At 44.9% G+C, this 25,420-nt stretch overlaps 2 protein-coding genes across 3 annotated transcripts in view; one reads left to right on the top strand and one right to left on the bottom strand.

Moving 5' to 3' along the window:
• The window catches only part of PSPH (phosphoserine phosphatase), a 32,768-nt gene extending 19,818 nt beyond the window's left edge, over nucleotides 1-12,950 (bottom strand). Inside the window, exon 1 of one of the 2 annotated variants that reach the window (XM_068268571.1) lies at nucleotides 12,367-12,950. The gene's annotated coding sequence lies outside the window, so the exon portion shown is untranslated. The remainder of the gene's footprint in view (nucleotides 1-12,366) is intronic. The other variant, XM_068268572.1, reaches the window with a different exon arrangement.
• On the top strand, nucleotides 12,546-23,800 carry LOC137546291 (THAP domain-containing protein 2-like). The gene is made up of 3 exons (XM_068268573.1): nucleotides 12,546-13,171; nucleotides 20,505-20,700; nucleotides 21,871-23,800. Exons 1-3 carry the CDS (start codon nucleotides 13,101-13,103, stop codon nucleotides 22,228-22,230), a joined length of 627 nt encoding a protein of 208 aa, XP_068124674.1. The 5' UTR covers nucleotides 12,546-13,100; the 3' UTR covers nucleotides 22,231-23,800.
• Nucleotides 23,801-25,420: the final 1,620 nt, after the last annotated feature.

Here is a 25,420-nt window from a genome sequence, read left to right as displayed (position 1 = left end):
GCTTTACTCAGTATTGGGCAGAGACAGGTAATGGTGTCACCAGGGGCTAGGAGGGTGCATGACAGGGCTTCCAAACCAGATAGTTCACTCAGTCATTAGGGCGTGGCAGAGCCTTGTGAGCAACAGCAGCCTTAATGATGTGGCAGGGCTGTACAGTATGTACCATAGTCGTTACAGAATGAGGATTGAAAAGTCTTTATATTATTTATGGCTGAAGTCCTGCTTTAAAGCCAAACTGCATGCACATTTTATTATTGGATTTCACAGGAATGCAATTATGAAAAAAATTGCACACATGAAATGATATTGCAAAAAAAAAAAAAAAAAAAAATACTTTATTTCTGCAGTATACGCATCTGAAGTTTTGGTTGCAAGCTGTCTGCAATAACCAGAAAGGTTCTATGCACAGCCACAGCCTCTACCCCTGTCCTGCCCAGAGACAACCCGATTCCTTCTATGATGGCGGCATGGCACTGTAGTGAACAAGGGAGGCATGGGTTCAGTATCAAAAGATTTTGCCTCACATCCCCATACCGTCATTCATCACTGCCTGTTGAGCGTAAAAGTGAAAGAAAGCAGGAGTAGATTGCTACGCAACGGCACACCACAAGCACGAATGAGAGTACAAGCGATCACCGCACTTTGCGCGGGAGTCATTGGGGATCTTACAGATCCGATCTGCCATGACGGTCATTATCCCCACAAGTCACTAAGCATTGTTCGCTTAATCGCATACTCGTAACACCTCGTTGCTCAAGAGAAAAAGAAAAAAAAAATTTGCTGGTAGCCGGAAGAAATCACAAGGTGGGAACAAGCCTTAAAGAGACACTGAAGCGGAAAAAAAATATATGATATAATGAATTGGTTGTGTACTATAAATAATTACTAGAAGATTAGCAGCAAAGAAAATATTCTCATATTTTTATTTTCAGGTATATAGTGTGTTTTCTAACATTGCATCATTCACTAATATGTGCAGATTACACAACACTGCATTCAAAATGATTCTTTCAGAGCAGTCTGTGAACTAATGACCTCTCCTCTGGCTGATAAAAAGAAAACTGTTCACTTACAGTTGAGATAATAAAAGTCAGAAGACAGCCCTCTCCACGACTTTGAAAGCCGTAGAGATTAATGGCTTTTTTGCATAGAGATAACAACTGGAGTTTCTTAACTCTTCCTGTACTGGAAACAATCACACTGATGTATCTGATCTTAATGTTTTATTTCTTAGCTGTGCTACACATACAAATCATAATATCATAAAACATTTTTCGCTTCAGTGTCCCTTTAAGGGAGCAACAGGATGTCTATGGTGCAAGCGGTTTTTGTACCTGAACTAGAATGTGTCAAGCACTTGACAAAAGGTCCTGACAATAAGGGCCCATTCACAACTGAGCGGGAATCACGAGATTCCCGCTCATGGCAAACCGCTGGCGGTTTTGCAAAAACCACTACACATTGTAGCAAGTGCCAGTGTTCTCACTGCCGGGTTTGCGGTTAGCGATAACCGCAAATGCGCTGCAGCGGTTTGCGATCGTGCAAAGCACGCTAATCGTGATTGATCGCTCCAAAACCGCCGCAGTATCCAGTGATTTTTCCGCGTTAATCGCGGGAAAAATTACTCCAGCAATTTTGAGATCATAGGTGTGAACGGGGCCTAAGGCTAGGTTCACTGTGGGAGCGGTTTTGCATTACCTGTATAAAGAGGAAAGTAACGCAATGGAAGGGAAAGTTGCATTGCAGCGTTGCATACAGGGCAACTTACAGTGAACATAAGGTATGCTTTGCTGCCACCGTTATGCTGTAATGTACTGCATGCTCTGCATTGGGTTACCAGACTACGTTGGATTGCATCGCACCTGATGCACTCTGAACATCACATAGACTTTAATTGCAGTGCTATCCCTTAAAGCGTACTTGAAGTGACATGTGACATGATGAGATAAAATTACGTACATCTAGTAACAACCCTAGTAAGAGATTGTGTGAAGTCCGTTTCCCAGTGTAGCAAGAGTGAAAACCTTGAGTTCTTATCTATGTAAACGAGCTATTCAAACAGCTTGTCAATTCAGTCTGGTTCCTGAGAAGTAAATAGAACCTAAAAGGCTGTTCTCTGCCAGGGAGAAGGTGTACTGTCACGGAATAGCCGTGAGAAACGCAGGTGAATCTAGAGAATTCACAGTCGCTTTCCTGATCGCTCCCTGGCGGATCTGTGCAGTCATGCAAGCGATCCGAAAACGACATTTTTGTGTTGTTTTAAATCCAGAGATCTGTTCCCCTGTGAGCCAAAGCAGTCCCCTCACCCCTCATGAATGCATCACCACTCAGGAATCTCACACCTGGCAGGGTTCCCTGCAGGGCCTAGCTCATTCCCCCTACAGCAGATGTCCCCATGAAAAGGACCAGGAAACTGGCTCCACAGGGGGGGCCATAGAAAGCCAGACGATTCGGCACCGGGCAGGGGCCATAAGAAAGCATGGGTGGTAGGATTTCCTGTCAGCATATGAAAACCGTATGTCGCACAGCTATAAAATTCATATCGTCTCGTTCGGTAAAATCTGGCCATCGTGCTGATATGAAATTCATTGGGATAGACTGGCCGATTATCGAGATATGAATCTTCTCAGGAGCCTGACCCGCTGGCTTAGCCGTGTCTGATGTCATATTAATCTGTATTTTCCCACAAGTATGAAGCTGTTACCCTCCTAAATATAACGTGTATGGTTCAGGAGTTACAGCATTTCATAAGTTTAGCCCTAAAAATCTCTCAGAGGGAATGAACTGTCATTGGTTGGTGACTCAGAGGGGCTGGCATGGCCACACCCCCAAACCAGCTTCATCAAAAGCACCTGGCCAGCAGGCGGGCAGATGTTTCCTCCCTTTACCATCTTCATGACAATCTGCTGCCAGCCAGAGGACATAGGGCTGGTGGCCATTTTGCTGACCTATCTGAACAAAGAACTCTAGGAACTTGAAACCGTTTTGCTTGAACTTGATTGAAAACCAGAACTCTGATTTTTCCCACAAAAAAGGACATCTTTCCAGGAACTAAGTATTTTTCTCCCTTCTTTTATTTTCATACTGGCTATCACTGTTTTCATAATTGTTGATTTTAAATAATTGTCTGTATATATTAATTATTTATATTGCGTGAATAAACGACTTTCCTAAGTCATTCACTGTTCCGCTACTCTGCTTATCAGCACACACAGAATTGATCCCGGGTCTCTGAAGATACGCTACTGTTTGTTTGTTGTTGGCTAGACAGAATATCGTGTGTTTAACCGTTTTATTCGCAGGACTAGTCAGTTAGTGAGTTCCTCTGTCTCAGGAAACAGAGGTGGTGGCAGATCCCATGAACTAGTGTGTGAGTTGTAATCACCCATATTTTCACAGGCTCCCTTCTGGTCGGGCTGCTGCCCAAATTCCTGTCTGTTTCTGCGCAAAGATCGCGACCAAAGCTTGCATGGTCTGTGTGCAGAAACCGATTGGAAGGCAATCTGTGGTCTGACCACTAGGGGTCCTGTGACATGTACAATGAGGTTTTAGTGCAGGAACGTTCAAAGAGTCATTACTTCTGTATGTTTTTCAGCTAAACAAAGAAGAGTGTGGATTCTGAACAGCAGCTGTGAGGCTACTTTCACATTATTATAGCCAGGTAGAACAAAGGTGTAAGGTGTGGCACATCCCATCTAGTGAGTGATGAACACAGGTAACTACCCTTCAGTGGCGTACCTAGGGCATTTGGCACCCGATGCTGGGTATTAAAAGACACCCCCCCAAAAAAAATGGGCGTGGCCACAACCTGCACCGTGCTTTGCGGCAAAAAATGGGCATGGTCACGACCAGATGAGGGCAGAGCTAACTGTATTTAAAGTATTGGCTAGTATAGTTGCCCCAGTATAGCTAGTATAGTTGCCCCCAGTATAGCTAGTACAGTTTCCCCCAGTATAGCTGCCCCCAGTGAAGCCAGTATAGTTGCCCCAGCCAGTATAGCTAGTATAGTTTAGTTGCCCCCAGTATAGCTAGTATAGTTGCCCCCAGTATAGCTAGTACAGTTTCCCCCAGTATAGCTGCCCCCAGTGAAGCTGGTATAGTTGCCCCCAGTATAGTTAGTATAGTTGCCCCAGCCAGTATAGCTAGTATAGTTTAGTTGCCCCCAGTATAGCTAGTATAGTTGCCCCCAGTAAGTATAGTTGTTCCCAGTATAGCTAGTATAGTTGCCCCCAGTATAGCTAGTATAGTTGCCCCCAGTATAGCTAGTATAGTTGCCCCCAGTATAGCTAGTATAGTTGCCCCCAGTATAGCTAGTATAGTTGCCCCCAGTATAGCTAGTATAGTTGCCCCCAGTATAGCTAGTATAGTTGCCCCCCGTATGGCTAGTATAGTTGCCCCCAATATGGCTAGTATAGTTGCCCCTATATGGCTAGTATAGTTGCCCCCAGTAAGCTAGTATAGTTGCCCCCAGTGTAGGTGCCCCAGGAGTGGGAAGCAGGGCTAGATGGAGGGGCTGTGGAGGGGTCCATCACCTGGGACCCCTACTTCTGCCTCTCTCTCCCCTCTCCAGAATAGCGGCGACAAGTGCGGGGCGGCCGGTGTTCCGACGTGATAACCTACACGTCGAGTTTGCCTACATCCACTATCAAACATATACCAGGAGGGTTAGGGTTGGGGGAGGGGAAGGGATAGTAAAAGTCTATGGGATGTAGGTTACTTCGACGTGTAGGATAAAGTGTTGGAGCACCGGAGGCGTATGGACAATTACTCACCTGATTTCCGCGTTCCAAGCGTGGAGCGCAGCGTCATGACGTTACAGGTCTCCGTCTTCAATGCCGCCCACTGCGCTTCCGCTAATCAGGAAGCACAGTGGGCGGCATTGAAGACGGAGACCTGTAACATCATGACGCTGCGCTCCACGCTTGGAACGCGGAAATCAGGTGTGTAATTGTCCATACGCCTCCGGCCTCCCCGCACTTGTCGCCGCTAATTTCTGGAGGGGGAGAGAGAGGCAGAAGGAGAGGTCCCAGGTGAGGGGGGGGGGGATATGTCCCCCCTCCCCACCGCTGCCTCCACAGCCCCTCCTTCTAGCCCTGCTTCCCCCTCCTGCTGTGCTGCTGTGGGGGGTTGTGGCGACACCCCCCTGGGTGTCTGACACCCGGTGCGCCACGCCCCCCTGCGCCCTATGATAGAGACACCACTGCTACCCTCACTGACCAGTATGACAGCACCTGCGATCTGGAACCAACTGTCACTGGATGTGTGCTCCGCATTCAACAGGAAGGAACAGATCAATAAGAGGTGGGTGGTAGGCACAGAGGTGGCGAGCGACGGCCGTTTCGCGTCTCCACGGCCGTCGCTCGCCACCTCTGTGCCTACCACCCACCTCCTTCTCACTGACCAGTCTTAGTTATGGACACATAAGATCGATATTAAAATGTTCACTTGTTGCTTATATCTTTGCACGCTGATGTGTTGTGTTGCGCACATGGACTGTAAAGCTGTCACTTTTATGGAAATTAAACCTTGGACGGAAGGTGCACGCCCTTGTTATCCTTGAGTCATGTACTTTCACATTATACATCATTCACGGATCCAGAAAATTAGGATCGGAAGGCAATGATGATGGATAGTCGCACTGCATATTTTCATTGAGATGCAACACAGTGCAGCATACAGTCCATAGACTTATGCTTGCCCTGCACCCAGAACGCCACACGTCACCTGGCAACACACTGCATATCTCCTCAAATATGTCAATGTAAAAGCTACCACTGAAATATAATTGCATCGCGCTTCGATAAGACTATATTGACCCTTGTGCCACAATAGCATAGGCAAGTTTGGGGGAGGGGGGGGGGGGCTGGGGGAGGATTACTGGTGCCCAGAGGCCAGTGGAGTGTCTCAGGACAGGCTCAAGTTGAGACACCAGAATTTCTGCAGGCATTTTGCTGCTCCCAGCATGCTGCTGCTGCTACCTGCACTAAAGAAAGGGGGCACCCAGGCCCCCTTTATTTAACAACCACAGTTGACTTTGGATGTAACAGCAGCATGTGTAGAGCATGGAGCAGCTCTGGGTAACTTTATACAGTACAGAGCCCGGTATGAGCACAGCCCTGTACCCCTGCTGTGTGCTAGTAAAGAAGGAAGTTGGGACCTTGCAGAAGGCTTAAAGATAACCCGAGGTGAGATTTAATTATGTTACTGGGGCACAGAGGCTGGTTGTGCACACTAAGACCAGCCTCTGTTGACCCATGGTGTGCCTCCATGTCCCCCCTGCGCGCCGCTATACCCCCCGCAGTGCTGGCGACACGCAGCGCGTCGCCAGCACAATGTTTACCTAAGCGCTGTCTGTCAGAGCCACTCCCCCGCATTGGCGCTACCCGCCCGCGTCACTTCCCTCCTATCAGCGGGAGGGAAGGGACACAGGCGGGTAGCGCCGATGCGGAGGAGGCGGGGGAGCGGCGCTGACAGACAGCGCTTAGGTAAACATTGTGCTGGCCACACGCTGCGTGTCACCAGCACTGCGGGGGCTATAGCGGCGTGCAGGGGGGACATGGAGGCACACCATGGGGCAACAGAGGCTGGTCTTAGTGTGCACAACCAGCCTCTGTGCCCCAGTAACATAATTAAATCCCACCTCGGGTTCTCTTTAACTTCCCCATTCATTGCAGACGTCAGTTGTCCTTATAATCTGTTTTCACTGAATATGATGCAGAGGCCAGTGGATACATATAACCATGCTTACAATCAGCCCAATTCAGTAGTGAAAAGAAAAGAAGCGCTGAGGGAGGTCTGGACAGATAGGCCAGCTGAATACTTCCTGGTCTTGGGCTGCTCATGTGATGGCCCTCTTGGATCCAATTACCCCTATTTCTCACTTAACCGTGTGTCTGGTTCTCCATGTCTTTCTCATGCGCTCTCCCTGGTAAATCCTCTCTCCCCTTTACCCACAGTCTCTCCTCCACAGTGCAAGGTGCCTGGATATTATATCAGTATGACCCAGCAAAATAGAATATTGCAGTCCTGTTCAGGTATCACTCACCTGTTTCTGTGTTGCCTCCCATTCCCTGTCAGGTGTGTGTGTGTCCCATTTCTGTCTCTCACTCCTCCCCTCTCTCTTTCTTTCCCCTGCAGATACTCACTCATGTCTCTTCCCCTTTACTGCCTCTCGCTTTCCTCTCCCTCCCTCTCATTCTCCTGTCTCTGTCTCACCATACACTCCAATTGTCTCATTCTAACTACTATTATGTATTTATATAGCACCGACATCTTCTGCAGCACTGTATAGAGTACATAGTCATGTCACTGACTGTCCTTTCCTAAGTCCTGTCCACTGTCCTAAGTTTTACATGGTGTCCCAAGCACTCTATTGATATGGAGCCCCAAAACCTAGCGAGGACAGTGCCAATGTCAGAGAGGTGTAATCAGAGTAAGGAAACAATTTGTTAAGGATTAGCACTATTCAATCTACATATAAAGGTGTTCATTACCACCATAGCACCAATGAAATGCTAATAGGATGGATGATTGGGGGCTTCTAGTGGGCCCCTCTGGTCCAAGGGCCCCAGTGTGGTCACAACCTCTGCATCCCCTGTTGCTATGCCACTGCATATTATTATGCATTTATATAGCACTGACATCTACAGCACTGTACAGAGTACATAGTCATGTCGCTGACGGTCATCAGAGGAGCTCACATTCTAATCACTACCATAGTCATACTATAATGCACTACCATATTATTATATTGTGAATGGCAGAGAGACCTTTCAGGACCCCCCCCCCCCCCCCCCCAAAAAAAAAAAAAACCCTGGGTTTGCCAATCGTCATGATATCGCAGCTAGTTATGATGTTGGGATAATACAGTAGTATATTTTCATTTCCTGTCTGCTGGGTACTTCGGATGTGTATGTATGTGTGGTCATATGGCATTGGGGGAAGCTGTACTTGTCTGTATGACAGTGTGGAATACATTTACCCTCCGTTCCTCTGGGAGCAGGGAGCTAATTAGAGGCCCCATTGTCCAAATATACAAAGCAGGACAGAGTCAGGGAACTTCAAAGGCTAACAAAAAATTCTGGAATTTACATTTGACAGCCTGCTGGAATGTTGAGGAAGCCTTAATCAATTGTCACCTGGAGTGGGGGAAGTCCTTTTTGATGATCTGAATATTGGGACAGGAAAAACCATTGAAGCTGCATATCACAGAAAGGATATGACCAAATCTACAATCAGACTCAGTCTGGAAAAATGAAGTGTTTGAATTGCTTTGAAGTCTGCAAAGGGTGACAGAAAAAGCCTTGACATTTGCATGTCACAGCTAGCCCAAATGTGACAGGGGGCTCGGCAGACGGTGATGTCCCACTTTGGGGAAATTGCATTAGATTGTGGGACTGAACATCCATTGCCCGGGCAACACATCGAGCTATAAGAAGAGCCAGCAGAAGACTCTCACAAATCATCTTTTCCCGAGAGTAGCTCATCGCTAGAGATGATCCCAAGGAAATCGGAAAAGTCGTGTCTCTCCACGGTTGGACATTTGCGCTGGTAAAAGTTCAATTAACGTTTATCCCATTTTATTTTTATGCAATCTTGTCTTGCTGTGTATCCTTGTAAACTTTTATTTTGTAACTTTTTACTTTGTTTTTGTAAATCTTTTGTATATAATATTTTCTGCATGGTTCCACTTTTTTTCCTGCAATATTAAATAGTTATTTAATAAGTTTGACTTCTGCTGTACTAAACTAACACTCAAAGCCTAGTAGAGGAGACTGAAGTGTAACGGTGTATAAGTCCATGCCTGATTATATGATTGAGCAACACTACCGTATAAGATTGTAATTGCATTGTGTGTATGGGGCACTTCTGCGCTCGACAGCAGAGTGGGAAGTCCCGGAGTGGCTAACAGTATCGTTCGGAACAACTGTTAGTGGTTTTGCTTCACTACAGTGTAAGAATGCAATTGTGCGTGTGTGTGTGGGGCGTTTGTCATATGTTGGCCTAAAGCACGCAGCTGACCCAGCGTACGAAAATGCCAGTGCGAGTAACTCGACAGCAGAGTGGAATTGTCTAGCAACAGCTAGTGGTGGCAGTGAGAAGTGTTCTGAGGGGTCACAGCCTTGTTTTAGCTTGACTAAGGCTGCTCCCCTCTCGATCTGGTCAAACCCGCAGTCGGGAACCGTGTACGCAGGCATGCCACGGGCTGGTTCCTGACACCCCTGACACCCATGGACACAGTATGAAAGGAGTCTGACAATCTGATGCAAGCTTAAAAATGAACCCATTAAACTAAAAAAAGTAATATATGAATATCTATGTTGCTAATTAACCATTGGTAATATACATACAAAAAATAATCTCCTTTATTTTCACTTCAGGTTCACTTTAAATGCCTCCAATGAAAGCACTGGATAAATGACTCTTAACATTAACGTAAAAGCAAACCTGTGATTTTAAAAAACAAAAACTTGAGATACCTCACTAGAGGGAAGCCTCAGGATCATCCTTCTTGAACCCACTGTTGGTTGCAGGGATGCTCTTCTTTGCGCCCGTGATCCTGTCTGTGAACGAGCACAGCCCCACTGACAACACTCATGCACAGTGGCACGGAGCCGCTTGTGCAAACAGGAAAAAGCCCTCCACATGTGTCTCCAAGCTATGTTTCAGGCATAAGTGTGTCTGCCCAGTGTGGTCGAGCTCATCATAGATGGGAGCGTGACCGCGTGAACCTATTCAACAAGTCCTTGTTAAATAGATTCAGAGGGTCCCAGCGCTGGAACAGCGAGGTCTATGGGGACAGGAGAAGCCTCAAAACTATCCAGAGCCCTTTCTAAGTGGAGTATCTAACTTTACCCAATTATTCCAGAAAACAAATGCAGAAATACATGTGTCTTGGACAGACCAAGAAAACAAAAATGTTCTTGGTGCAATAACAAAGTTTATTCTTCAGCATTTACAATAATATTATCTTTTCCTGTACTGAACTTGCCCAATTTCAAAAAACAATGAGCTCCAAACATTGAATCAGTTTAAATAATAAATGACTATGGCTATACAAAACATTTAGGTTCCCATCGACTTAGTTCTGATATCTTACAAGCAGTGTGCCCCCACCTGTTAGCATATTATTCTTACATCTGCTCATGTACAAAAGATAATGTTGACAGAGCTTCATGCATGGAGGAATGTGGCGACTTGGCCATGCCTTCCTGCAGCAATATCTACACAGAGTTTCATCACAGGGTGCACATGCACACAATTAGGAAGAACACTAGCAAGCATACAAATACTTAATTCTAACGTCTTGCTCGTAATTCACAGGACATTAAACGGCCACATTTGAAATCAATCCCCATCTGTAAACTGTCTGGGTACAGTAGCAGTGATTGATACTACCACCTTGTACCTACTCACCTTTGATGAACTAAGCAGGAATCTATTCAAAGATAGCATAAGGTACCCCTGAATTGGAAAGAAGGGGGGGGGGGGGCAATTCATTTTAGCCCATCGTGAGCTAGATGACCTCTTCCTCATTGTTCTGCCCTTAGAACTCAGGGTCCCTGCCATACCCTGTCCTCTAAGTATCGATGGGATAATTCAGTCTAACACTTTTACGGAAGTTTCCCCAAGGGACACAGTGCAAATCACCCTGCACTGCTCAGAGGAACTTCCGGAAGGCTCAGGAGGTAAGAGGACTGGATATGGGGAACTGGAGGTACCCCGAGAACAACGAGCAGCGTCAGGACACTCCAGAGAAGGTAATCTAGCCCACCATGGGGTTCATTCCAAATTTTATTCCCCAATGCAGGTGTGCTTTAAGCCATTACAAGTCAGTTCCCAGGGCCGGTGCAATAATAGAGGCAAAGGGGGACATTGCCCAGAGTCCCTAAGGGTCCCACACACACCCCATAACCCCTCGAAATTTGGCTGGCCAAGGGTGCCGTTACTGGGTACGGAGTCGAGGTGTGTGGAAGTGTGAAGTGGTTTCAGTAGCTAAGAACAGGAAAGGAGAACAAAAGAGCATAGAAGGGTGGGAGAGAATGAACAGGCGAAACAGCCCATCTACTGTGCAATGACCAAACTGAGCAAAGTCAGTGTTATTACTATTGAAATGTTAACACTGGCATAACTAAATGTTATATATTAGTGCTGGCAGGTAATTTCTCACTGTCAATTATTAATGGTGGGAGGGTGGTTAACCTGGGGGGGCCCGGCAACTGGTTCAGGGCCCTGGGGGAAGAACTGTCAACTAAGGGTCCCTAATGCCGCTTTAGGGATGGGGGGGGAGGGGTCATGTCTGCCGGGGAAGGGGGTATGGGTGTCAAGATGGGCTTCATTGTTACTAGAACTGGCTTAGGCAGTACCTCATCAAAATTCATTTGTGACCTGGTAGTAATGTGAACAGTATCTGGTAGTGCACAGCTTGCGTTTTTATGAAGGAACCCGATGCGCAATGGAACCAATGCGACTATGGGACTTTTGCTGTACGATTATAACTTGCGTTATAACACACATAGCATGAATGAACCCTAAGTTACATATATACTGTACAAACTGATCAATACATTTGAAAAACAATACATTTGGGTTGCATGACATAATACAGCACTAAAAATATAGGACACATGCATAAAGTAAAAACTAGTCATTATCAGTAGTGCTTAGACCAGTCCAAAGTGCAGGATGGCTTGCAGAGGCAAGAAGTCAAGTCAAGTCAAGTCATGTAAAACTGGAGCTGTTGCCCACAGCAACACACAAGGTTATATGAAATATGGATTCTGACTGTTTGTTCTAGGCAACTGCTCCACTTTCTTTGCACCTGTGTTGATAAATCAGCCCCAGAGCCCGGGACAAGGTCTTCCAGCACCCAAGGCTGAGACACCATGAGACACCAAAGTGCGCCCCTCCATCCCTTCCACCCAATTCCATCATACACCGATTGCTATTAGACTAAGAGGCGCCCCAGGGCCCCCAACCTCCAAACACCTTAATCTCTAGTTAACTGGCTTGCAGTCACTGCCACGTATCCCCTTTTCTTTATTCTCTCTGCTTCAAACACAATAGGGAAATGATAGCTGAGTGAGTTGTGCGCCCCCTCCTACACTGCACCGAGGCTGGAGCCTCTCTCGCCTCTGCCTCAGCCCAGCTCTGATCAGCCTCCTAAAATAACTGGTGCAGCTGCAGAAAACTAGAGCGCTACTGTCACCAAACAGCAAGATAATCAAACTGGTGAAATGCTGCAGACAGACCTCCCTAGATCGTTTGGACAATATTAAGCAACACAACTGGTAAATATATTACACAAGTATCTCATTAGCTCTACATGTTTAATTAATACATTAATTTACTGAATGAAATGCTCACCAAACACTTGCCTGTCAGGTCCCCAGTGCACAGCAGTCTGACTCTGCACAAGAACAACTGAGATGCTGAATGATTTGTAGCAGAATAGCACAATGATTGGAGCTAAACAGTTAACACAGACTGGAGCTGTGATGTGATTGGGCGACAGAATCAAGCCATGTGCCGGTCAGATTGACAAATGATGACTACGCAGCTCGTGATTGCATCAGCTCCCTCTCATGGTCTCAGCGCCTTCCTACACAGGATGCCTCCTCCTACTGTACACATTGTACATGGCTAGGCGATCATCCACATCTAGGCTCCCCCGTTCACAAGCAGCGGAGGTGAATGTTGGATCTCTTGCATACAGGTCCCGGCTTGTAGAGACGGTGTTCCCTGCCGCCTGCTGAGACACCGACCTTTCACAGCACGCACAGCATTCCGTGCTGAGCTATCTGCTTCAGCTTACAAGCAATATACTGTTATGTTAAAACGTTTTTGAAGTCTTGTAAAAAAAAAAAAAAAAGTCAAACAGCTGTACTACAATTCTCCCTAGCGTCAAATTACACCGGCGGCTTCAGCAAAACACTGAAGTGACGACGCCAGTTCCCAGGCAAAGACTCTGGTCATGTGACATGGTGAAGCTTGCGGCAGACATATTGGAAATGGAAGAGAACTTGCTACTTTTGACCGTTTAATAGAATTACATAATTTCTATCTATGATAGATTATATCCTTATGGCATAGTAACAGCAATGCCCACAACCTGCGCTGCATTTGGCTGTTCTAACAACTCTAAACGAGACAGTCATGTGACCTTTCATAGGTAGGTAACTAACACATACATAACCTCTGTTTTATCAGCTGTTTCTTGTGGAAGAAACCAGGACCCTGCTATTGCTGTCCAGCAAACCTTTAAATTTAAAGGAAATCTGAAGTGAAAGTAAACTTATGTTATAATGAATTGTATTTGTAGTACAGCTAAGAAATAGAACATTAGTAGCAAAAATAGGAGTCTCATCGTTTTCCAGTGCAGGAAAAGTTAAGGAACTTCACTTGTTTTCTATGCAAATGAGCTTCTCTGAGCTCTCAGACTAATGGTGTGTACACACTTGAAAGATTAATGAAAGATCTTAGATCAATTTTACCCCCTTCCATGTAGTATGAGAGCCATACTCTACACAGTCTATTCTATTGAGCTAAACTCCCCGTCAGATAAAAATCTTTGCAAGATGCTGTACACAAAGATGTTGTACACGTAACAGATCAGTATCTGCAAAAGATCTGTTGGAAGGTGGTAAAATTGGTCTAAGATCTTTCATTAATCTTTTTTTTTTTTTTTACACACCATTTGGCCTCTTTTCCACAGACTGTTGAGCTGTGTGCTCAGCAAGCAGTTACCAGGCAGCAGTGAGCAGTTACTAGAGATGTTGGCGATCCGTTCGCCAGCGAATCTCTATGGACCGATACTACATTCGGGTTGCTATGACCCGCAGTAGTACGGCTGCGCTGGGCCGGCGGTGCGCGTCTTTGATCGTGCGCCTGTTGCCAGGCACTCTCTAAGCATGAGCGTGACGTCACTCATAACGTCACGCACATGTGCAGAGAGTGCCTGGCAACAGGCGCACGATCAAGGACGCGCACTGCCGGTCCAGCACAGCCGTACTACTCCGGGTCTTAGCGACCCGAATGTAGTACAGGGTGAGGGGTTCTCCGGGCGAACGGTTCGGGAACCATTCGCTGACATCTCTAGCAGTTACCAGGCAGTAGTGAGCAGTTGTGAGAGTTTGAGAGGCTTTTCACTGCCTATCAACAGTCCGTGGAAAAGAGGCCTAATTTAGTCAGAGAGCAGTGCTATTTTCTGAAGCACTTATACATCAAAGAAACAATGAAATACTTCTTCAAATAAGGTTTTACTGCAGGGCATTTAAAAGTGTCATTATCTCTGCTCTGTTTCATAGTTTAAAATGCAAAGTGTAGTTTGTAAACTGCAAATATTAGAGAATGATGCAATTTTATAAAATAAAACTATGTACCTGAAAATAAAAATATGAGACTCTTTTCTTTGCTACTAATGTTCTATGAATTATCTGTAGTACACATACAATTCAATGGCCTCAATTCACTAAGATTATCTCCTGTCTTTAATAACGTTTCTAGAGTTATCTCCATGGTGATAAGGCATGTAGTATTCAAGAAACATTTTACCTCAGGCAAACCTAAAGTTAACTCTTCTGTCTTTAAAGAGTAACTGTCAGGCTGCAGAAGCTAATTTAAACCTCTATTCTCCTGTGTTAAACAGTTTAGAAGGAAGCCCAAAAGCCATTAGTGAAGATAAAAATCTCAGTTACCTTTGATGTGTGCTTATCAGCAAGGCTGTTATTCTTAAGAAGAAGCAAGCCGCATACCATACTGCAAAGCATTCTGGGGCTCTCCCCTCGGCTGCTAATGAGACGTTACAGCAGCTTGTAATCAGTCCAGCGCGTAGCACTGATAAATCTCCGGGCAGAGTACACTGCAGGAGTCAGCTATTGTTCCTAGCCACATGGCTCATTAATATTCACTGCACACTGTGTTGTTCAAGTACGAGCTTATCTGTGATCAGGAAGCAGGCAGGACATGACGACACATTTGACAGAAAAACATGGAGCCTGCCATGAGCTGTCAGGAGCATCTATCTCTGCATATACTATATACAAATTCTGTGAAATCCAAACGTGGACAGTGAAATGCATATGTAATGTAAGTACAGCCAATCTTTAGCTACTGATATATGTGTTTATTTTCTCTGAGACCTTATACCTAACAACTCCTCTTTAAGTTAACTCTCCAATCCTTAAAATAACTCCAGAGTTAAAGACAGGCTGTTAATTAACTGCGTGTGAAAATAACTACAGAGGAGGTAACATAAGGAATGAAGAGATAGGATTACTCTCTCACTGTGTGGAGGTAAGTTTTCTCTTGTCTTATTATCTCCAGCATGATCTTAGTGAATTGAGGCCAATTATATCAGAAGGTTTTATTCACTTCAGTGTCACTTTAATGGAGGCAAAATTAGATACAGACAGTCCCCCACTCACAAACAGGTTCCGTTTCTGGGGATCATTTGTAAAGTTCAATTTGTTTGTAAGTTGAATCCTTTGTTAAACATATATAGAATAAACAGTGTTGTTTTTTTTTTTTTTTTTCTTTTTTCAATGTGCATTTAAAGTGCTTTAAACTACCAATGCCAGGTAATACAATACCGTAACATTTAGCCACAAAAAATATGTCATTAAAAAAAAAACAGTACTGTAATTTGTACATAAAGACAACTCTCTATCTCTTAAATGTTGTAACTACTCCAGTTTGTAAGTGAAAGACGATCTGTACTTACCTTGGTAGAGGGAAGCCTCTGGGATGCAGAGGGTTTCCACGTTCTCCTGCAGACCACTGCTTCGCGCTGGAAACTTCTGCTCTCTCGTATATGAAGAACCGCAGATGCACTGCACAGGACGGCTTGCACAGTAGTACAGATCTGTTCAGGCTTGGTGGAAAATATCCAGCCCAATTGATTCCGTGCTACTGGGCAGGTGCACGGAAAGGTGCAAATTTTGTGAAGCGATTTTCAGAGCGATTTTTGAATGAATCGCTCAAAAACATGCTACATGCAGTATACGTGCAATTTTGAAAAAGTCACAATGCTACTGTGAGAACACTGTCATGGGGTAACATTAGCCAAGCGCTTTTCAAATCACTGTTGATTTGAAAAACGCTCAGAAGCCCTCTTGGTGTGCACCAGCCTCCCTCATTCACCTTTGTTTCCCTCTTCCCCTAGTGCTGGGTGTCTGTGTCTTCTTGTCATACAGGAAAGCTAAATAAAAGTGCAATTCTGGTGAGGCAAAATATTATTATTTAGTATTTATATAGCGCCGCCATCTTCCATAGATGCATATATCCCTGCATCATATGGGTATCGCTTGCGCTATGCGACACTATGTGGCATATTCCACTGAATTGTCCAAACTAAGTCTATCTCCCGTTCCTCTCTCGGGGAGTTGTTCCAGCGCTGTACCCCGTTCAAATTTGCTGCTACCAGAAGCCCTCAGAAACACTCGTGTCCTTGAGTACTTCCAAAGATAGGCAGCTCCGTAATACGCCAGCGCACTTTTGTGCATGGGCAGTATGGAGCCACCTGTATTCGGAAGCACTCAAAGACATAAGTGCTTCTGGACCTTTCAGGAATCCCCCCTCCCCCCCTTAAAAATCCTGCGTTTGCCCCTGAGAGGGGGCATGGTAAGTGGGAGAATCGGTAAGAATGAAGACATCTGCACACGCATGCATGCAGCCACCATTTTAGCTGGACACTTGACCTCTGGCCAGTGGCGTAGCTATGGAGCTCAGGGCCCCGGTGCGAGTTTTACATTAGGCCCCCCCAAGCACTCTATACGTAACACTTGATACGGCGCAACAAAACCTGCCAAGGTCATCTACTGTGTTAGAGGTGCAAGAAGGGGATGGGGAACAGTGTGTTAATGATTACTAAAGTTCAAAGCATCTATAGAAGTGATTATTACCAACACAGGACCAATAAACAGCTTATACTTTGGTTTAGGAAAGGCCCCATGGGGCCCCTCTGCCTCAAGGGCCCTGATGCGGTCGCTACCTCTGCAACCCCTATTGCTACGCCCCTGCCTCTGGCATCCTTTAAGTTGCCTATTGAATTTCAGGATTTAGGCTAAGTTCACAGTGACATGTTGCAGTGTGTATTCTGTTAAAACAGGATGGCAATGGTGGGTAAAAGTGGCATTGCGTGTTAATATGTGCAGTGCGATGCATACGGTACATACAAAGATTGCTTTACTGCAGCTGTTAACACGTGTTATATGGTACCACACTTTACGCATTGCAATGATGGATTCCACCATACTACTAATGCATAAATGTGAACATACCATTACAATATAATTGCATTGCACCACAATGTGTCACCTTTAATATAGCCTTAATTTTACCTTCATTTTATGACAATACATCAAATAAAGGTGAAGCTACATTTATTAAATTAGATGTACAATACTTTTTCGAATTGTAACATGCACCTAGGTTTAGAGGGCTAAAATTAGGGAAAAAAATACTAAGCGGTATCCCTGGACCCCCCCCCCCCCCCCCCAAGCTGTCTTTAAAGGGTCACTTAAGGTTCGGAAAAAAAAAAAAGTGTTTTACTCACCTGGGGCTTCTATTAGCCCCCTGCAGCTGTCCGGTGCCCACGCATGCTCGATCAGATGCTCCTGTCCCCCGCTGGCAGCCTCTTCCGTTTTCTGCGACAGGCCTGGGAACGCGAGTGATTCTTCGAATTCCTGGCCACAATAGCGCCCTCTATACTGCTATTGCGGCCAGGAACGTGAAGAGTCCCTCGCGTTCCCGGGCCTGTCGGTGCCTGTCGGAAGTGGCTGCCGGCGGGGCCAGGAGCATCTGATCGAGACTGCGAGGGCACCGGACAGCTGCAGGGGGCTGGTAGAAGCCCCAGGTGAGTAAAACTCATTTTTTTTTCGAGCCTTAACCTCCCTGGCGTTGTGATTCGCACGGCCGTGGGAGGGTTTCTTTGACCTAATTTTTTTTTTCATGTAGCTAGCCTATTGCTAGCTACATGATTCCCCCTCCCTGCTCTCTCCCTCCCACCCTTCCGATCGCTGCCGGCCTGAATACCGATCAGGAAATCCCGTTCTGAATGGGATTTCCTGCAGGGCTTCCCCCGTCGCCATGGCGACGAACGGAATAACATCATCGACGTTGTGACATCACAGGGAGTCCCGATCCACCCCATAGCGCAGCCTGGCGGTGATTGGCCAGGCTACGCAAGGGGTCTGCGGGGGGGGGCCTCTTTCACGGCGGGTAGTTGCAGATCGGTGGCAAGCGGTGGTGATCGGGTAAGACACGCAGCTAGCAAAGTGCTAGCTGCATGTATAAAAAAAAATTATGCAAATCGGCCCAGCAGGGCCTGAACAATCCACCGCGGCGTTACTGGACGAGCTGAGCTCGTCCATAACGCCCAGGTGATTAAGTGTCCCTTTAAGCTACTCTATCTAATGATCTTTTTCATCCAATCTTACAATTTCTATGTAATATGAGGGACTGCCTAAATTATCCATTCAATATATTCATTCAATTTACCCTTATACTACATAGATTTGGTAAAATTGGATGAAAAATGATTGGATTATGAGTGGCCACCTTAAAGGACAATGGAAGTGGGAGGGATATTGAGGCTGCCATATTCATTTCCCTTTTAAACAATACCAGTTGCCTGGCTATCCTGCTGATGATCCTCTGCCTCTAATCCTTTTAGTCCTTTTTAGTTTTGAACAAGCATGCATCAAATCAGGTGTTTCTGACATTGTCAGATCTGACAAGATTGGCCTCATAAATAAATATGGCAGGATCCATTTTCTGCTTACCACAGTCATCCTTTAGGCTACACTGCTCAGTTACACTACACTACCCCCTGCTACCCCACTAACTACCCAAACTACACTAATCCATTCTACTCCACCGGTTAAGCTACACAGCACTGGCTGCACTACACTGGCTCCAGTCCTGTTGATGCAGATGCACTCATCTTCTCCTGCAGCTGCTGGTGATATAGTGGTACGTTGCGTTCACTCCATACTTTCTGGTGCTGTACTTCCTCATTAGTGGTTGTTACTGTAACCCCAGCAGCACGTCATGCGTGACTCCCATGCATGCACACCACTGGGGTACAGTAATAACCAATAATGAGTAAGTACAGAAGCAGGAAGTACAGACCCGAATCTGTATAGTGGCAGGAAGCTACAGTGTACCATTACGTCGCCAGCAGCTACAGGAGTAGAAGAGGAGAGTGTTTGCCTCAAAAGGACTGAAGCATCTGAGCCCGGGGGGTTGCTGTGCTCAGACACAACATGAGATTGTTTTTCACTGTCGGGTAACATCGCTGCATGTCAAACCAGATGCTGCCATTCAGCTGCATGTAAATGAACTGCTTGGCAAACATGCCGGTCAGCCGTCCATGGAAAAGAAGCCTATGCCAGTTTCTCCCTCTTGGGCTGAAAACAAGGATGAGAAAGAACAGTTTCATGAATTGAAAAACCGTCCCAGTGTGTATGGGACCATGGCTAAGAGGGTTAACCCACCTATGATGCCACCTTTCACCGCTATTTTCCGGCAGGAAACACACTACATGCGGTTTTGCGTGTTTTGCCGCGAACGGCAAAACGCGCATGATTTTAGAGGCTATTGAAATTAATAGCCTAGCGCAGGAAACGCTGTGCCGCATGCGTTTGTGCGCGTTTGCGTTCGCGTTTTTCTCCGCGTTTTCTAAACGCACAGTTTTCTGCTTTTTCCCGCACGTTGCATGGCAGTACATGCCATGCAATCGCATAAACGCGGAAACGCACGTGGAAAAACGCACGCGTTAGACGCGACCGCAAAACCCGGAAACGCAGGGGAAAACGGCCCTGCAAGTGTGTACCCTGCCGATCTTTTGACATTTTCACCTTCTAAAGTTTGGTTGTAAATAAGGAAGTGTTAAGAGAGCAGCATGAAGCACAGCAGCATGAGGTGGAACACAGGTGAGTTAACTCTGAGCGCCAGCCTGCACTACCATACACGCCAAGAGAGTTTAGCTTTTTGTGAAACTATTCCTGCTGATCAGCTAAAAAAAAAAAGGCATCAACCTTGTTAGACAAAATTTGCAAATGTAGCATTCGTTCATTAGGCACTATAAAAAATGTACACCATCTGTCGCTTGGCCAGAAAGTCCTTTCTGCAGATGTCTCACCCGAGGGACATAAGCTACAAGATCTTTGTAGACCCCTAGTCGTGGATGACGAATTGGAAATTTGAAATGAATCTCATTGGCAATGGGATTTTCATGAATCTTGCATGACGGAGACATAAAACCCCACCCAAATGGTAAGTAGATTTGTACGTTGGGGGGGGGGGATACAATTAAAACATTTTTCTAATCTTTATTTTGAGGTTTGGTATTCTCTTGGTGGGCCCCCTGTGATGGAGTACTCATGGAAATCCCACTACCAGTAAGAGTCGTTTTTGAGCATTTTGCCCTTGATGTGGAGCTATAAAGTTATTTTTTTTCTGTGTGTTTTATTTATTTATTTATATATTTTTTATTATAACAGACTTCCATCACACCCAGAACGGCGAAGACAGTGGCTTGATCTTCTTAACAGGGAAAATTTTATTCCAAGCCTGCACACATTTTTGTGTTCAGAACATTTTGAAGAACCTTGTTTTGACAGAACGGGGCAGACTGTACGTTTGAGAGCAAATGCTGTGCCCACAATATTTATTTATCCTGACCATATGCTGGACAAAGTAAGTCTGCACAACTGGAAAACATTTGTTTATGAATAACATATGAGGTTGATTCACTAAGCTTAATGAGAGCAGAGAGTGTTTTATAATCCCTTGCGCACGCTATGCAGCTATAGCGTGCGCAGTTAAATTATGCTTGGCTCAGATAGATTAAAGTGTACCAGAGCTGAGGAAAAAAAAATGTCACACATACCTGGGGCTTCCTCCTGCCCCATGCGCTCGGATCGCTCCCACGCCGCCGTCCTCAGTCTTCTCCGTCTTCTGTACCAGGTCCCGTTACTTCCTCCAGTCGGGTCCAGTCTGCGCAAGAGAAGTGCGCCCTCTACAAATCTCCGGTGGCTGCTAGAGAGATATGTAAATAGTGCACTTAACTTGCGTCAGACTGGAGGAAGTAACGGGACCCGGTACAGAAGATGGAGAAGACTGAGGACGGCGGCGTGGGAGCGATCTGAGCACATGGGGCTGGAGGAAGCCCCAGGTATGTATAAAACTTTTTTTTTTTTCCCTCAGCTCTGTTTTCCTTTAAAGAGCGCTTCGTTATACTTAACAAGCACTCCACTCAACCCAGCCAGAGACCGGTGGGTCCAGTAGCTTCAAAGTACAATATTCCTGCACTTTGATTGGCCCAATAGCCTGACTGTTGACAGTTTTACATTGAACTCTGAAAAACTGATGCGTTTTAACTGATCTTTTGTTCTATAGTAGTGCATTGTGAAAAGCTTCAGTTAAAATGCATATAATGTGAACTTAGTATCGACTTCAGTCCGGCACAACTCTTTTTTTTAATGAAAAATCCACTTTATTGTATCAAAGTATAAAAGGGTTACATTAAAAATGCTATAAAAGTGTTTGGACGATTATAATGTGAACTGACCCATAGGGAAACATGGACACTGAGCTGCATGTCATTTGTTCTTTTAGTTATAACTAACAGCAACTGATTCAGTGTGAAAGGACCCTAAGGATCCTTTTACATTATTTCAGTTGCTGACAGTTGTGACTGAAAGGACAACTGTTGTGCAGTCAAGTGTCCATGTTTCCCTATGGTCTCTTTTCACACTATACACTGAAAAACTGAAGTTTTTTCACAATGCACTGCTATGGAGAAAAAAAAAACACAAAAAAACCCACACAAAAAATCATTGCCTGTAATTTATCTTCATGCTACAGATTGCTCTTGCAAAGAAAACCACCATTATAAGGCTATGTGAGAAGCCTCCACCCCAGGGTTCTACATTGACCAGCAAACAACCAGCATCTCTCTTGGATCATGCCTACTGCCTTCCCAGCCCTGCTGAACTGAAGAGAAAAATTTGGGAACTAGAGAGGAAATTAGAACTTGCTCACAAGAAAATAAAAATATACCAGCAGAGAGAACGGCGAATAAAGCAGAAATATTTGACGCAGAATATTAATCTAAAATTACATGAGAGGACTGAAGATGCATCTCATCAGGAGATTACTCAGCAGCAAAACAAAGATGCTGGACCAAACTTAAGGATGGACAACTTGGCTGCTTGTGTATTATAAGTTCTTTCCTGCTCCAACTTAGAAATTTGTTTCTCCTACAAATTGCAGTATTCTAGCTTCTTTAGATGATTTTCAGAGTGCTTGTGATCAGCATAGTGCTATGACAGTGAAATGCAATGGAGGCGTTTCTCAGAACTTACAAGCAAGCGAAAGAACGGTGGGGACCCAAAGGATGCAGAGGGACCTTATTGGGGGGGGCAGGTAAGTTAAAATCCCTAGTTTTGAATCCTGTTCAGGTGTGCTTTTAGTTGCACTACTGCAGGATCAACATCACAACAGCTAGAAAAATAGAATTTATTAGATGCTTAGGCATCTTTCACACTGAGTGCTGAAAAACAGATGCTATTTTAACTGATCAGTTGTTCCATAGCAGTACACAGCTTTCAGTCCCATAGGGTAAAATGGACATCAGTTGTCCGTCCAGTTAAAACTGACAGCAACTGTTTCAGTGTGAATGGACCCTTCCATTGCCTGGATCTTCTGCTAGGTGGTGTGGTAAGCCCGCCATTCGGCGCAGTACAGCCGCACGCACCCCCCGTTGCCGGGAGCGCGACGGGGCGCATGCATGCGAAGTACACCTTGACTCACGGAGCTAAAGAGGCATCTAGCGGAGGATCCAGGTGGAGGACCGCGAGGGACCGATTAGCCTGAAGGGGGCAGGAGGAAGCCAGAATTTGCCATAAATCTATGCCCAAACATGTCAGATCAATCATAATCAAAATTCTGACCAGACGGAACAGGCAGGGCAGGAGTGGCGGTATATTGATGGCCCACAGCATTCATTGCACTGCGGTTCAATAGGTTTTGTGCTTAAATCTAATAAAAATCTATGTGCAGTGTGTGGAAGGAATAGATCTCTCTGATCAGATACCAGAAAGGGATTTTCTTGCTATACTGGTGGTTATCTATATGGGCCCCTACACACCAGATGCATTAAGTTGCGTAAAATCACATCAAAAGTAATGCGATGCAACTGTTTTTGCAATTTACATAAAGACCCAACACACAGTGTGCTGACACACTGATATCAACAAAGGACAACACAAGTTTGCCTGAAAAGAGTGACTTTTAATCACATTGTGCATGCATATTTCCGCTGTGCACCTTTCCCACCAGAAGTGACATAGAGGAAATTTGCGGTAAAACCGCATGCAACTTTTTGTGCGCCAGACTTTTTTTTTTTTTTTAAATGCTGCTGTAACGCAAAGCATTTGGTGTATAAGGGCCCTAAATGTTTGGGCATCTTTAGTAGAGTGGGACAGTAAATTGTAGGATGAGGACACTTGTCAGGACAATGACAAACTTTCAAACATTCTTAATGACTATGTTAAAATAAAATGTATGAACCTTATGAGAGTAAAAATTCTATATGTAAAAATGAATAGATACCATTTTGGACATTAAGTATAAAATAAATGCCTTAGGGCCCTAAAGTATGAGGGTACTGCAACGCATAGATACCATTTTGGACATTAAGTATAAAATAAACACCTTTGGGGCCCTAAAGCATGAATGAACTGCATCTAAAAAATGTAGCAAAAACTGTAAAACTAGAAGCTGAAGGTTGTTAGTGACATAAAATCAACTCACAAGAGTTTTTATTGGAAAGTAAATAAAAAAATTGGACTGTAGAACTTCTAAATTAAGATCAGACTGGAAACTTAAAGAGAATCTGTATTGTTAAAATCACACAAAAGTAAACATACCAGTGTGTTAGAGAACATCTCCTATTACCCTCTGTCACAATTTCGCCGCTCCCCGCCGCATTAAAAGTAGTCAAAAACAGTTTTAAAAAGTTTGTTTGTAAACAAACAAAATGGCCACCAAAACAGGAAGTAGGTTGATGTACAGTATGTCCACACATAGAAAATACATCCATACACAATCAGGCTGTATACAGCCTTCCTTTTGAATCTCAAGAGATCATTTGTGTGTTTCTTTCCCCCTGCAGCTCATACAAGCTGATTATTTGTTTCTTCTTGCAGACAGCTCTGCCCCTTTGTCTGTAATTCTGCAGTATGTGACTCATCAGTATGTGAACAGAGGATTTATCCAGCTTGTAAAAGATAAGAGAGCAGAGAAAAGCTGGCTAATGTAAATAACACACACACACAGGCATGCATGCATAGCAGATCACACTGAAGAGTTGGCAGCCTTCCAGACACAGGACGACAAGTCCGACAGGGGAAAGATAAGCCGATTTATTACAGAGATGGTGATAGTAGAAAGTGCTGCAGTAAGCCAGAGCACATTATAATAGGTTTAGGAACCTGTACGATGGTAGAAAACACAATGACATTTTTGTTACAGAGTCCCTTTAATTGTGGACAATTGAGATGTGCTGCTGCAGAAAATAATAATAAGAAAGGAATGGGGGGGGGGGGGGGGGAAGTTGCAAAAAGTGCAACTACGTTAATCAGAGGGATGGATGCTCTCACTAAGAAAAGGTTAGGCAAACATATTTTGTAAGCACAAGAAATGATCTCACCACATCATGTATGGTTCCTTATACTGAATAAGCAGGGGCAGCACTACAGGCGAAAAAGTGTATAAAAACAAGTGTGGAGCCGCTCAAGGTTTCCAACAAGACAACTTTATTCAATCAAATGCTTATGAAGACAGTTTGAAGGATTCTCGAACTGACATGTGACATGATGAGATAGACATGTGTATGTACAGTACTTAGCACACAAATAACTATGCTGTGTTCCCAGGGGTGCCTCTAGTCATTTTGTCACTCCAGGCGAGAAAACCTGTGGCGCCCCCCCCAAGCCCCTCCCCCCAGGAAAATAATCATAATGCAGCATCGTTTCACCAGAAAATAATCATAATGCGGCAGTGTTTAATCAGAAAATAATAGTAATTATCGTAATTCAGAATCGTAATTCACCAGAAAATAATCGTAATGTGGCAGTGTTTCACCAGAAAATACACTTATTGCAGCAGCAGTTCACCGGAAAATATTCGTAAGGTGGCAGCGTTTCACCAGAAAATACACTTATTGCAGCAGCATTTCACCAGAAATTAATCATAGGGCAGCAGCGTTTCACCAGAAAATAATCGTAATGCGGAAGCGTTTCACCAGAAAATACACGTAATCCGAGCAGAGGGAAAGAGTAGAGAGGGAGAGGCAGCATAAGATGTAAGAGGGGGGTAGAGGAACAGAGAGGGGGAGGGATAGACAGCATAA

The sequence above is a fragment of the Hyperolius riggenbachi genome, chromosome 2 (genome assembly GCF_040937935.1).
Source record: "Hyperolius riggenbachi isolate aHypRig1 chromosome 2, aHypRig1.pri, whole genome shotgun sequence".
NCBI classification, from domain to species: Eukaryota; Metazoa; Chordata; class Amphibia; order Anura; family Hyperoliidae; genus Hyperolius; species Hyperolius riggenbachi.
This window is presented reverse-complemented; position numbering and strand designations above follow the sequence as displayed.